The sequence below is a fragment of the Saxophila tyrrhenica genome, assembly GCF_035928015.1.
Source record: "Saxophila tyrrhenica strain CCFEE 5935 chromosome Unknown scaffold_29, whole genome shotgun sequence".
Lineage (NCBI taxonomy): Eukaryota > Fungi > Ascomycota > Dothideomycetes > Mycosphaerellales > Extremaceae > Saxophila > Saxophila tyrrhenica.
The window spans coordinates 1-13,182 of NW_027041761.1; the positions used below are offsets into that span (position 1 = coordinate 1).

General features: G+C 53.1%; 3 protein-coding genes across 3 annotated transcripts; 1 reads left to right on the top strand and 2 right to left on the bottom strand.

Moving 5' to 3' along the window:
* Window positions 1-2,203: 2,203 nt before the first annotated feature.
* LTR77_010958 (uncharacterized protein) lies at window positions 2,204-2,980 on the bottom strand (the record flags this gene model as incomplete). The annotated part of the gene is made up of 2 exons (XM_064808174.1): window positions 2,204-2,766; window positions 2,830-2,980. The coding sequence occupies 2 exons, from the start codon at window positions 2,978-2,980 to the stop codon at window positions 2,204-2,206; spliced, it is 714 nt and encodes a 237-aa protein (XP_064653594.1).
* Window positions 2,981-4,365: 1,385 nt separating this feature from the next.
* On the top strand, window positions 4,366-4,983 carry LTR77_010959 (uncharacterized protein; the record flags this gene model as incomplete). Its single annotated transcript, XM_064808175.1, has 1 exon — window positions 4,366-4,983. The coding sequence occupies one exon, from the start codon at window positions 4,366-4,368 to the stop codon at window positions 4,981-4,983; it is 618 nt and encodes a 205-aa protein (XP_064653595.1).
* Window positions 4,984-6,135: 1,152 nt separating this feature from the next.
* On the bottom strand, window positions 6,136-7,344 carry LTR77_010960 (uncharacterized protein; the record flags this gene model as incomplete). The annotated part of the gene is made up of 1 exon (XM_064808176.1): window positions 6,136-7,344. The coding sequence occupies one exon, from the start codon at window positions 7,342-7,344 to the stop codon at window positions 6,136-6,138; it is 1,209 nt and encodes a 402-aa protein (XP_064653596.1).
* Between the last annotated feature and the right edge of the window lie 5,838 nt (window positions 7,345-13,182).

Here is a 13,182-nt window from a genome sequence, read left to right on the forward strand (position 1 = left end):
GGAAGCGCTCTCGTATCTTATCGATAGTATCGAGCGGATTGTCGTTGTCGTTCCGATCTACCCTCCTAACTACTTTCTATAGAACTAGTATTTACCCGATCTTAATGAAACCCGAAAGCTTCGAGGTGTAGTTTGGCGCTTCGTAAAAGGTAGAATTGCTTTAATCGATACTAAGAACGGCGAGAAAGCCAACTACGGTACTCTTAAAGATGTCGCCTTTCAATTTGTAGTCGAGAAGGGAAATACAAAAGTCTAGGCAGATATTATCAAGATGCTACAACTACTAGCTATATATGTCTAGATTAGCGCTCTCCTCCCGATTTTCGATGTCGCTCGACTACTTTATCCCCGCGTTAAGGAGGCAATCTAGCAAAGCCGTCTACTAGCTATTTAGTCGATAATAGAGGTTGATCGACTAGCCCTACTCGTACGACCGGACTACGAAACACAAGAGCCGCTTCCACAATTCTTTGTATTACCGATATGTCGCCTTCTATAGCTTTACTATCAGCGGTTAGCTATACGCTTTTTTGGCCGGTAGGAATAAGCTAATACACTTCTACGTAAAGAAGTTGATTTTATCCTCGTAGACCGACCTATATACTAACTCGACGAGCCGGTCGATCGATACTACAAGTTCGCTAAGTACCGGTTCGTCTAGCTTAGGCAATATAGCGAGCTAAGCGGCGTTACGAAGGTATACGCCGTAGAAATAGTTTTTCCATCGGGTCCTTTCTAGCTAGGGCGATACTTGTAATCTTACCTCTATATCCTAAAAGATCGAGGTACTTTACGTCCTCTACTACTTAAAGGTTACTAGTGTTTAAAACATATCGCTTGTGATAGCGTCGAGCTTATACCGCCCTAGGCCTTAAGTTAGTATCGCCGGCGCCTAGTCTAGAGGGACTACACCTTTACTAAGCTTTACTCGAAACCCGGTACTTCTATAGCCGTTCCGGAAGAAGCGCTAGAACTAGACCGACTCCTACGGCGGCTCTTCGCCGAAGTACTCGCGGTCGAGCTACTCTCGAAGAACGCGACTACCGGAGCATTTCTAGCTACCCCTTACCCTCCGAACGGTAGCGTAGTGTTCGTTATAATGTTGTCGAATCGTTTTAGGCGCTCCCGAAACGAATAGGCAATGTCTATAGCTAAATCCCTAGTAAAGTTTGAGATGTAGAAGCGGATTACATACTTCCGTCGGTAGGTCTAGGTACTCCGAATACGGGTCGAGTAAGGGTCCCGTTATAATCTAAGGGAGCCGTTCTCTTACGAATTCGAGTACTAGCTTGTTCGATACGAGCGCGGGGTAGCTAGAGTAGAGTTTGCGTAGATGTGTCCCAATTCCTCCCGGGATAAGGGCGGTCTTGCATTAGGTATAGAAGAGGACCCGGTAGTGCGAGCAATAGTCGAGAATTTCCATAGCGACATATAGATGACGAGCTAGTCCTAGACGCGAAGGCAACAAAGAAAGCCGCGTAAAGGACGCGTTAAGGCGGCATTACTAGCGCTACACGTGCTTAGAAGTGCCTCTAATAGTGCTGAGAAATACGGACCTAGAATGTTTGAAGTACTCGGATTATTCGTGTAATAGGGATCAGTATCCTTACTACTATTTTCTATTCCTTTTCTTCTTTTTCCTCTATATTTCTCTTTATTCTATTCTCTCTTAATTCTCCTTTATTTTTCTTTATTTTTCTTTTTCTTTTTTCTGATATATATTTTCTTTATTTTCTCTACCTCTATGTCTATTTCTATATCTACTTCTATATCTACTTCTATATCTACCTCTATATCTACTTCTATTTTCACTTGAATTTTTATTTGAACTACTCGATACCTTCGTCTACTAGTTGTAGGAACTCTTAAAAAGTTCTAAAAAGTCGTTAATATATAGGGTGTCGGTCCATACAAACCGTGCTCGCAGAAATTCGGACTGTCGTTTGCTCGAATTTGGGCCTGTTCGGAGTACATTTGCCTGGAGCAGCTGTTCTCAACCATCTGAAGGGGTGCTGCTACGAGATGCTACCGGCGTGAACCACATCTACCCAGGGGTCCAAATCAAGTTCTGAACCATCTCTTATAATGCTGGATTCGAGCATCTAGGTGAGTAGGAGTAGTAGCTCGTTTCGGCATTGTGAGTAGTGGTAGTGGAGACCAAGCAAATTTCCCAACCGAAGCTACATATAGGTACGAGAGCTAATTAAGCGATAGATCCGATCGCGTTCAGGACATTCTCACCACTTTGCACAAGATACCCTCTCAACACGTTGAAATCCCCGTCTGTATAAGTATGATGATACAGAATTCGCAACCTGCATGTGAAGAACCAGCTCTCGCCGCCGACTGTATTGCTGTGCTCGTCGAAGGAGACCGCGTGCAGAGCGTTGCCCGCTCGCATGCTTCCTCCTGAATTGGAGTGGAAGACTTTCTCTATACCATGTACAGAGACAATGTTGACGGGTTTCTTTCCAGTTGTGATGGATTCCGGAGGGGAATTGACGTCGGAGAGCTCATCTCTCTTCTGGGCATCCAAATCCAGCTGCGCATATGCGAATGCAGCATGTTTATCTGGTCTGCTGCCTGCTTTCTTGTAGCGGAGAGTCGCATTGTAATACCAGGAGTCGTCTAAGACGCTGGCGGGCATAGCGTTGGACGTGCTGATGTCAGACTTCTCTACACTGTCAATCGTAAAGCTTGCCTCCAGAAGAGTAATATCGTCCTGAGGGTCATCGTCCTGCTCCGCAGTCGATCTAGACGTAATACCTACGAACTATTAGCATCTCCGCCCAACGAGAAGCGAGTTTGTTCATCGCGGATCGAACTCACCGCACCCATCTCCTCCAGGACACTTGGTAGGATCTACAGGACCCTCAAGATTGGTGCCATGATCACCAACGCTTCTACGTTGCGGGGAAGGCATTGCAAAGATGTTCGACGCCATGATGGCCGCCATCAGAGCCGATTTGATCCAAGTCATGGTGGAGAGTAGTACTTGAGTAAGGATACTAAAGCGTTTGACGGAGCGTTATGAAAACGTTTGAGCGCGATAGATCGAAAATATGGAGGTGGAATGGAATGCCTGGTTTTGCTATCTCTTTTCGAAACTTGGGTGAACTCTTGCGCACTTTATAGAACATTTTAGTCGCTTCATATGAGCTCAATGTATATGAATAGGCACCTGCGAGCACTGCTTCTCGACGTACCTCCGACCAATAACCTCAAACACCGGCCCTCCAACGCATAAAGCGCCAGGCCAAAGTCGTCTGATCATCACACATTTTCAACGCACTCATTCTTTTCGACAGAGATGTCTGATCACTCACAATGCTGTCACGAGCCATTTTGATTGGCGAAAGCGAATGAGAGGATTGGAACGGCAGTTGCTGTGGGAGTGCCAAGTCACACACAACACCCTCGCAATTCTGCACCAGCTGAGCTGTAATCCAGTCCTCCAGTTGACAGTCTTGCTATACTGTAGAATGGCCCGACCTAGGATTCTACCTGAAAGCCTTCTTCGCTTGGCAGTGTTACCAGTAGCCAATTAGCGGACTGAGTGCTCTGCCAAGGCCCGGAAACTCTGAGGTTCCGGTAGTCCCCTTTCTTCAGCCAGCCGTATTATTTTCAAACATCGAGAATCCTCCCAATCACTCAGCACCTACAATGAATGTTGTGAGTTGATCAATGTGGCTTAGCAGCGGCTGAGCTGTACTCGACGGAGCCTGCGTGGTCTACAGTAGTAGTATTGGCGAGTGCCTCTTCTTGTTCGATAGCTTGGGTCACGCAACAAACGAGAACGTCTCTGTAAAGAGCACGGTAAGCCACCTAACTTTCCAGTCAGGCCATTGTGTTATGCGACTAGGTCACGCTATTGGGTCTGGCCATTGGACCAGTGAGGTGTTAGCAGACGACCAAGGCATCATCAGCATTAGTTTTCGCTCGTTTTCGCTTACTTATAAAGACTCTCGATACGTGGGCCTGGTTTTCAGCTTCCTAGGAGATTCACTCTACTCGCTCAGCTGCTTCGACGTCGAGTAGATTGATTAGCTTTCGCAAGCCTATTGGCTACCTCAAGACTCGTCTTCGTAATTGTGGATTAGGAATACGACGTTCGATGCAGTCGTTACACTTAAAAATCCAAGTGATAGGCTAGAATGAGATTTTTGAAGCGTACACTGGACGGAGAACTCCAGAGAGATCGACTTGTGGACCATGCGACCGGAGTCTGGAGAGAGGTATTTATACGAGACTCGTCCACCTCACTAAAGATCTTACAACTTACCTATTCAATCTTGCAACTCTTTGACTTCAGGAGTGAGCCTAGTAAAAGCAGCGACTCCACATATCCTATATACTAGGCACAACATGGAGATTCTTGAAGTTCTCACGGCTACAATCTCTTACCTCGCGCTCGTTGGAGCCAGCCCAATTGTCGGATCTTCCCAAGGTTTCGAACCACCTAGCGGCGTGGTTGCAAGGTCGTCATCACCAATCCCTACAAATACGACGGTGGCCGTCACTCCCAACAAATTTGCTGCATGTCCAGGGACGGGCAGTAGCATACCTACACCTGTCGATCGCCCGGGCGTAATCTTCCGGTGGCAGTACTTGAATTTCGATGCTTTTCAGGTCTGCGGATTCGCCTGGATTACGATCCACGAGGATGGCTATTACAACTTTGGCGGACAATTCACAAATTCAGGTCCTGAGTCCTATCACCTTGCTTTGGCTTCCGGGTTCAAAGACGCCCGGCAGGTGGGATATTCTTTCGAACATACCTGTCAAGTTGTCGGGTCCTCTCCATGCGAGTGGGAGGACGAAGCTTACGACCGTCGAATTCGCGAGAGATGGGGTGATATCTGGGCTTTCAAACCCTTTGCATGGCGAGCTCTGCTGGATCGGGACGAGATCGATCCTGAACTTGTTTATCAACAATGGATCGATGATTTGATGCCTGGCATAGTTATTCCGGTGGTCAAGTAATAGAAGGACGTTAGGTCGTTAGATTATGTTATAGCTAAGACTTAAAAAGTTGCAGACGCCCTAGTGTATGATTCTGCTGCAAACTCCGTTGCTTTTGCAAGTGTCACCGCGTTTCCATCACGATCCTCCATGTACTCCCAGGAGTCGCATTCTCCAACTGCGCATCCGTAGTATAGCTTCCGCGAGTGTGGTGGGCTTTCCTTGTGTCGCGACACCTGCGCGTGACTCGGCATGTTGCCTTTACAGAAGCAGATCGGATTCTCTTCCTGGATTCCTCTCATGTCTCCAAAGCATGCAAACTCATACATCGGCCTCCCAGCGTTTCCGTTCTTATTTGATGATGATACGATCCGTCTCTCTGTTGTGGCACCGCAAGCTCGACAACAAGGTCCCCTACCTAGCATGGGATGCGGAGCTCGACGGCTCGTCACCTACCTTTGTATGCCTCATCACTTTGTATGCCTCATCACTTTGTACGCCTCATCACTTTGTACGAGCCTCAAAGCCCACTTTGAATGGGGAGAAAGCGAACGTGGGATTCCTCGGGGCAGGCTCTTCCTAATAACTATTCCTATCCGGCTGGGTCCTGTGGTCCCAGATGCGTTGTTCATCTGGGATATGTGTCCCATATGCAAAAGCATGCGCGCCAAGGTCAACCGCTGTGTTCCTCGATCCATCTCTCCCATCTCTCCTTGTCCCATCCTACCCATGATGGCCACGCTCTCGGTGTGCCTGGTTGCCAGTTCTTTTGAGCCCATGTCCAGTCTTTCTCCTCCGCCGTCTGAGCGTTGACTCCCTCTCGAGCTTGAATCGAGTACCACATGCGCCGTCCCTGCTTGGTCGTCTGCATCAACGCATTTGTACACGGGTATGGCAGAATCCAGTGGTACTGATACAGCGTCTTCCAAAAGCACCCCCGGAACGTCTGCTTCAGCTCCCTTCCCAAAAACGAGATAGCCGCTGTTGCCCTTCGATATAAAACCCGATACGGTCGGTCCTCCCAATGGCTCCGCACTCGTCCGTCTTCGAAATCGAATAGGAAGTGGCCGAGTTGGGGCACGAACTTGAAGTCGCTTCGATTCCCCGAGATCCGATAGACACCATCTGTCATGACTTGGTCTAGCCACTCCCAACAAAACGCCACCGTTCCCTTTACTGCTTCATCTCGATGATCGGGTGTCCGTACCTGTCTTTGCCGCCGCCGCGAATATATGCAACAACCTTGCCCCAAAGGCTCATGAGCCGAATCAAGTAGGCTGTCACGCCCATGTTCTCCCTCTCGTCAGCCATCCGACCAGCTGGAGCCTCCCCTTCATTCGGTACGTTGCCTTCGAGATCTTCTGGGGCTCCTTCGGTGTTCGCTTGAAAGTACGAGTCCTTAGTAGGCAGCCGCAAGCGGATTTCCTGCTCGTAGACAGCTGGGGGTACGTCGACGCTGCTAGGATGGAGAAGGTCCATCAGGAAGCACGACCACATCGTCCGCCGCCGGATCTCCGGGTCAGTGTGTGTCTGCCCATTCTTCCCATCAGATGTATCACGGACAACTTCGTGGTGCAGGCCCAGTGCGTACGCCATCCGCACAGCCATGCCAATGAGCATTTGTCCGCGCGCACTGGCGTATTCGACCTGCGCAAGCATCAGGTAGACAATCACCAATGTCGTGTCGGGAGTGGCCATTGCTTGCACTGCAATTTCCTCCGCAGCGCTTGCCCATGCCTCCCCTCGCGCGTAAGCGGGCTCATCGCGTGCTGCCGGATTCGACGACAATCGAGCAGATATCGCGCAGATTGCAAGCACCAATACGGGGGGATGCCTGCCCTCTTTCAGTGCGTTCAGAAAGCTCGATCTACGCAGTGGAACGCACATGTGGCAGCTGTCAACGTCAAAGAATAGTCCGGCAAGATGCAGCTGTACTTCCATGGATGGGAGCCTGTCCGCCCCTTGTTGTAGGTTGCTATACTCTGGTGGCACCAGCTTCTTCAACGGCTCTTTAACCGCCTCGTGTGCGTCGCCATCTAGCGTCCCTGCCCTCGCAGCTCCAGCGTTCGCCCATTCGTCAAGTTCGTGTTCCAAGGCTGCTTCGGAAGGGTGCTTGTTCGACCCTCTGATCGATCTCGCCAACGACAGCGCAGGAGGCGAAAGGCCGTTCGCTCTTCGTTTACTGCTGACCATGCCCTGCTCTTCCTTTGCGGTGTTCGTTCGAACCCTTTCCTGCGCTCGCTTCCATAACCTCACAAAGGGCTTCTGGCTGGTTCCTCGGAAGTCTTCACCATGGTTTCTCTTCCCTGCCAGACTAGTTTTGTGGGAACCACTAGAGCCGTGAGGCGCGTTCTGCGCGGAGAAGGGGTGATCGCTGGTCATCTAGAATGGGCGACCGTCACCGAGTACAGTTGATTGTCAGTCTTTACAGTCGTCGGATGATGGCACGTCTGCCCGAGCGCGCGGCCGTCGTGACGTAGCCGGAGAGCGGTGTAGTAGATTTGGACAGGTGGTCAAAACTCCAGCGTTTCAATACGCGCCCAGCCTCAGAGACGCGCTGCCTTGGAACATTACTACTCCATGGGATGAAGATCGAGCGCGACAGAATGCCAATGTATGGGAGGTCAAGCACCCTTTTACTGCCAGGCATTCGTGATTGCGACTCTCCGTCGTCGAACGACCCTGCTTGTCACCCTTGTCTACGATGGTCACAGGTCACGCCACCAAATTTGGCAGAACAATGACCACCGCTAGCTGCTGTTCAGATTTCGTACCGATGACCTGGTCACACTCTCCAAGGGCCTGTGGTAGCGTACAAGTCCCGACCATCCGGACCATACGCACCCACTCTCCTCGATGGGAGGAATGGGGCTGATGTAATCGAGAGGCCTTGGTCTGCCGCTGAGGTATACTCTGGCGCAGCCCTGGCGCACAGGTCGCGGGCAGTCCAACGTCAAGGCAGAGCCTCAATGGCGTTGCTCGACTGCTCTCAATTAGGATTTTGTGCGGAGTGGTCTCGTGAGCTAGGGGAGGAAGGATCGCGGTGCTGAGCCGGTCGGTTCGGAGATCCGTGCGAGAAGCGGAGGGAGACGAAGACGGCAGACGCGCCGCACCCAGCGACTTGCACATTCTCATTTCTCATCGAGTGGCGCTTCGCTAGCTCACCGGACGCAGTGTGGGTCCTCTACATGTCGATCAACCATGATCCGGTCATGATCACCAAAGATGGTCCGCAATGCGATCGGGAGGAAACCTATGGCACTCTCACCAGCGTCTCCTTTCCGCACGGCCCTCCGATTGCATGGTCCACGTGCGATATAGTACACAGGAGCAACGGCGGAGTCCGTTCCCAGTCAGCGTCCTTCAAACTGGACGGGCGGATGAGCGACGTCCACGCCCCAAAGGCAAACGACCGCGTGGTACGACCGAGGTGTACCCTGAGGTCAGGTGTAAAACCACAGGTGACTGTACATCGACGTCATAGCTATCTGCGACGTTGGATCGTTCGAAGAGGTTGGCAGGGACCTGGGTGCGCGCTGTGCTGCTCTGACGCTCAGGCGAAGTCTAAAAGGCTTCATGGTATGGACTATGTAGGCGGCGGAAATTTTCGTAAGGTTGTTATACAGCACGGGTGAGCCGGCCACCCTGGACGGTGGTGTGCGAGACCATTCCATCCCGCGCGATCAGCGAAGACACAACATGTCGTGCTTTGCACGGCATTTTCGCCCTCAAGTAAACACTTTCGGATTCTGCTGAGGAGACAAAGTGAGGTCAGGAAGAGTGGAGGCGGGGGCGCGGGGAGACCGGATCGGGTGGAACAAGTACGTGCTCCAGCCCTAACCACCCTTGGGCCAAACATGACTCTCGATGTCGTTTCCGGCCGCGTTCGATTCGCGCGGGAACTTCAAAGCCACAGCTGTAGGGACATGCAAGGGCGGCTGCAGCCTGGCGTGCACTTGCATAAGCGGGGGCCGCTCCTGTCCGACTCGAAGACATGCAGGTGTGCCCGCCTTGGCTTGCCGTGGAGCATAGAGGAGGTATTTGATGAGATCGTATTAAGCCCAGAACACTTCAACACAACGAGGTGGTGCAGCCCGCAGCCACGTGCAGCGTGGGCTAGCTGCAGAGTTCCATCTCGGCGTGCTGGATGGCTCTCGCGTTGTGTGGATCATCGATCTCACACAGGGTCGCGCTACGTGATCACATCGCCCAGCCCGGCTAGCGTTCGACGGTCCGTCGGCCGAACGCCACTAGCGGCACCCTACTCCCGCTACTGGTCGGGCAACCACTGCCTTCACAAAATCCCACCACGGTGGCCAATGCTTATATCGCGCATGGGAGACGATGTAGTGGATCTGTGCATCAGGCTTCGTGGCGAAGACGACCGCCTCGATATCCAGATTCTCTACATTCTGAGTACGAAAACCCGTTGGCAAGAATGGGCGGCCGCCTGGCAGCCGACTGCGATACTTGCGCACACCACGAGGTCCACTACAACACTATGCAGAACCATTGCGAAAGGTGTGAAAAGTCGCTGCAGATCAACTACGCCATCTCCGCATGCTCGTCTCTTGAGATTCAAATGCCACCACCGCGGCCGCTGTCGCCGCCTCGTTCTGCACCGCCACGCCCGCCTTCGAAGACACCGCCACCGCCGCCGCCAAATAGTCCAAAGTCATCCTCATCATGTTGGTTTGGGCTGTACCCCTCGAAGTCCTAGCCACCAGGCACCGACCAGTCAGCCGGAAAGGGGGGCTTTCCCTAACATGGCTCCCCAATGGCATTCGATGTTGGCGCCAGATGCCTCGCAAGGGGGTCGAGAGATACGGGGATGTGTCTCTGCGCATGTGGCGCGCTGAGACTGATTCGCTCGCGGCAAGACCACGGTCATGTGCTGTCGAGAGAAGTCTGATGGAAGCAATCCGTATTCTCAAACCTCAGTGAGGCAGTAATGTGCAACACAGAGACAGTGAACGCCGTAGAATGTCTATTGACATCTCGTATACGAAGTCCCCGTCGGCCTTCCTCCTACAAACCCTTCGCGTGCCACCTACTCTTATCCCTGTTGATGGAGCCCTGAAGTAGGGCATAACAGGTGGGGCCCCAGTTTCAGCGTGAGTGTCGCCTCGGAAGCTTTTTTCTACCCTTCGTAGGCTGCCGCGTTGAACCGCCTCCAACGGTCTCAGTTGGGATTGATATGTTCCGTACTCATTTTCTTCCGTTGCGACCGTCTGGAGGGCAATGGCTCGTTTGCCCTTGCCCCGTCGAGACTGTGGCCGATCTCACGCCGATATGTCGTGGCGGTGGAAAGTTTTGAGGTGATTCGCTGCCGTGGAGAAGGCGGCCCAGGATGTCGAAGTCCATGTGGTGCACGAGCGAGAATTTCAGCCAGGTGGTCCCGCTCAAGCCTGTTGTACTCGACGTCTTCTAGCCACTCCCCGATCTGCCGTTGCAGCTTCGAGACTGCGGCGGAAGACTCGCTCTCCTTCTCTTTGCGCCGTTCTCGGTACCTGGCACTTGCTCCAGCATTCCTTCTTCCATTTCTCATCTGCCGCTTTGGAAGCACCCCCGAACGCTCACAGGGGGCTGCACAGCGCCCCAAGTCGTCTCGAGAGGCACCAACGCGTAAACATTCGGCTTCCTCCGCCGGCACGACACTGAGATGGCGATCCGTCTTCGACGCTCGGGGTCTGTTGGAACCGCTGTCGTGGTTGCTTGTCGCACATCGCTAGGTAGGACACCACTGATGGCATGCAACGTTGGCTGTGTTGAAGCATGCCCAGCTCTGTTCTGCTTGGCCAAGAGACGAACAGGATGTGTTCGGGCTGGTGCCGGCGGACAGGTTCGTGTAATCGATACGCGCGCGATGCGAAGACTGCGCAGACTGGACCGGCACCCGAGAAAATTGGCTCACGCTCATCGCTGCCGACGGTGTCGGTAGCAGAGGAGCATCTGATCCACGCGTGCGGATGGGCGGCAGCTGCTGCGCCGATGTTCGCGGCGACCTAAGCTCCGATGCGTTTCGTTGTCGATTGGCAGACTCCGGCGGTTCAGACGACGGGTCCAAGAGTGGAACTACGTTCGACTAAGGGAAAGTCTTACGATCGACTTGTATGTCGCCAGGGGTGCGAACGGTGATCGCGTCGAGTGTGAACACGGGGCATCGGGTAGCAATCGTCGAGCAATGGCGTATGAAAGTTGGCCGACGGACATCAGCTGGCGAGGTGAGTCCACGGGGACACGGATGAGCCGGGCAATACTGGAGATCAAGGCTCGCCTAGCCACATGCAAGACAAAGGCCAATGAAATGCCGGTTCCAATCGTTCCCCCTTTCAATGCATGCACATCATCGCCCATCACGCGGCGTCGCGGCAGGCGGGATCCAAACGAACAGGCATTTTCATGTAGACGCAGGCGCAAAGCCGGGGGTCGCGCGACTTGTCCCAAAAAGTCGTCATCTCAATTGTTTTCAACACTTCTGAAGACTAAGACTGTAGAATGAACCTATAGCTACGGAGTTCGTAGCTGTGTCCGGGCGAGAGTCGCTGTGAGAACTTAGGCGATGGTGTTGCCGTCATCATGAGGACCTCAACCGTTCCATCGATGGGTCGATCAACTTGATAGCGCGCCGTCGGGGTACATGTTGGGCCGAAGGGTTGCCTTGATGGGGCTTGCGTGTGGGTCGGCACAACCGAATGAGCCATGTGCGTCCCAACCGCCCGGCGAATCGACGGCAGAACATCTCCTGGTCTCTAGATCCTGGTGACTCCTCCTGTTTGTCCTCGCCTTGGAGGAACTACCCTTTCCTTGAGAAGGCGATACCGGTAGATCCAAAGTACCCTGGCGCTCGGTACAACTTCTGCTGCTTCGCAGGATCGGAAACACCACTCGTCCCTCTAGAGGTCGCCGTACGACATGAGAGGAAGGCTCAGCCACGAGAGTACCTCGTCTTGCCAATGTCCCCCAATAGCCACAGTCCCGATTCGTTTGCCGACGATTCGTCATCTTGAATCGACACCTTCGGCTGCTCAAACCGATCCGACTGGGTGCGCACAATCGTGGGGGCGGGTTGAACGCACGCTGGTTTCGGCCGACTATGCAAGTGACGCAATTCTGCATGCGTCGTTTTCCCCCTCGCCAGTCATTTTTTGACCGGCGATGTGTCGCAATGGGGTGCGACATGTGTCACTAGTGTGCATTCAGGTACTGGCGCATGACGTTCTCCAAAACCACGAGAGTCGGTGTAGTGCCTGATCGGGCACGTAAGGGGGGAAGCAGGAACCACACACCGTGGTCCCAACGGGTGTGCGTTTTCCAAGCCAGCACGTCTGGTCTGCATCCCGGGCAATACGAACAGCAGGCTGAAGCTGTTGGGAGGCCTTTTTCCGATCTGTGCACGCCAGAAAGCCAGCGAGCCGTTTTCGACATCTGCGTTGTTCCTGGGGAAGGCGGGTTACTATCAGGGGACCCATGTTGCAGGTTTAGCGTTAACCCTTGGCCGGTTTCCTCGCGAGCTGCCACGGGGCGACGACGATATACCTACAAATCACGAACGTTTGACTGAACCGAACGCGTAGCTGACCCATTCGTAGCTCCGTTTGCAGCTCCTTGGGCCTACTTGGCTTGCGATCGAATTGCACGCAGCCACGTCCATCACCAAGATCCAGCGGTAGCGTTGTATCGAGGCGAGCAACTCGACCAGGTGCATCCGCAGGACCCTTGTCGAATCCTTTGAACTGACTCGAAGCCTCGCGATGATGTTCTGCGTCTGCGCTAAAAGGTGTTCCACGTTGCGACCTTACGTGATCTACTGAGGCCTCGGCCCATGAGACTATGATCGCGCACCGCCCCATTATATCAACAGGCTTCCTTCCCTTGAGGTCGACCAAGTGTGCATTTTCAGATCGTTTCCCCGTCGCTCATAGACTGTTTTGACCTGGAAGGCTCCAGATCCGTACCGGCGGATCCCTCCCTCGCCCCAACAGTATTGATCACGCCAGTCAAAGACCAGAGGCACCCGTGGACTGGCGATCGTCGAGCCTCACCGCCGGGGCATAAAGTCGGACCGCAATCTTCGAAGACGACCGGCAAGATCGATGGTTCTGCTCTAAGCATCCGCAACGGCAACGAGGAAAGGCTCCAGTGTCAGGTCGTTCTCGTGACGACACAGTTTCTGGGGGCGTTCCAACAGCAGGCAGCGGCGTAGTATCGCCCATGGCA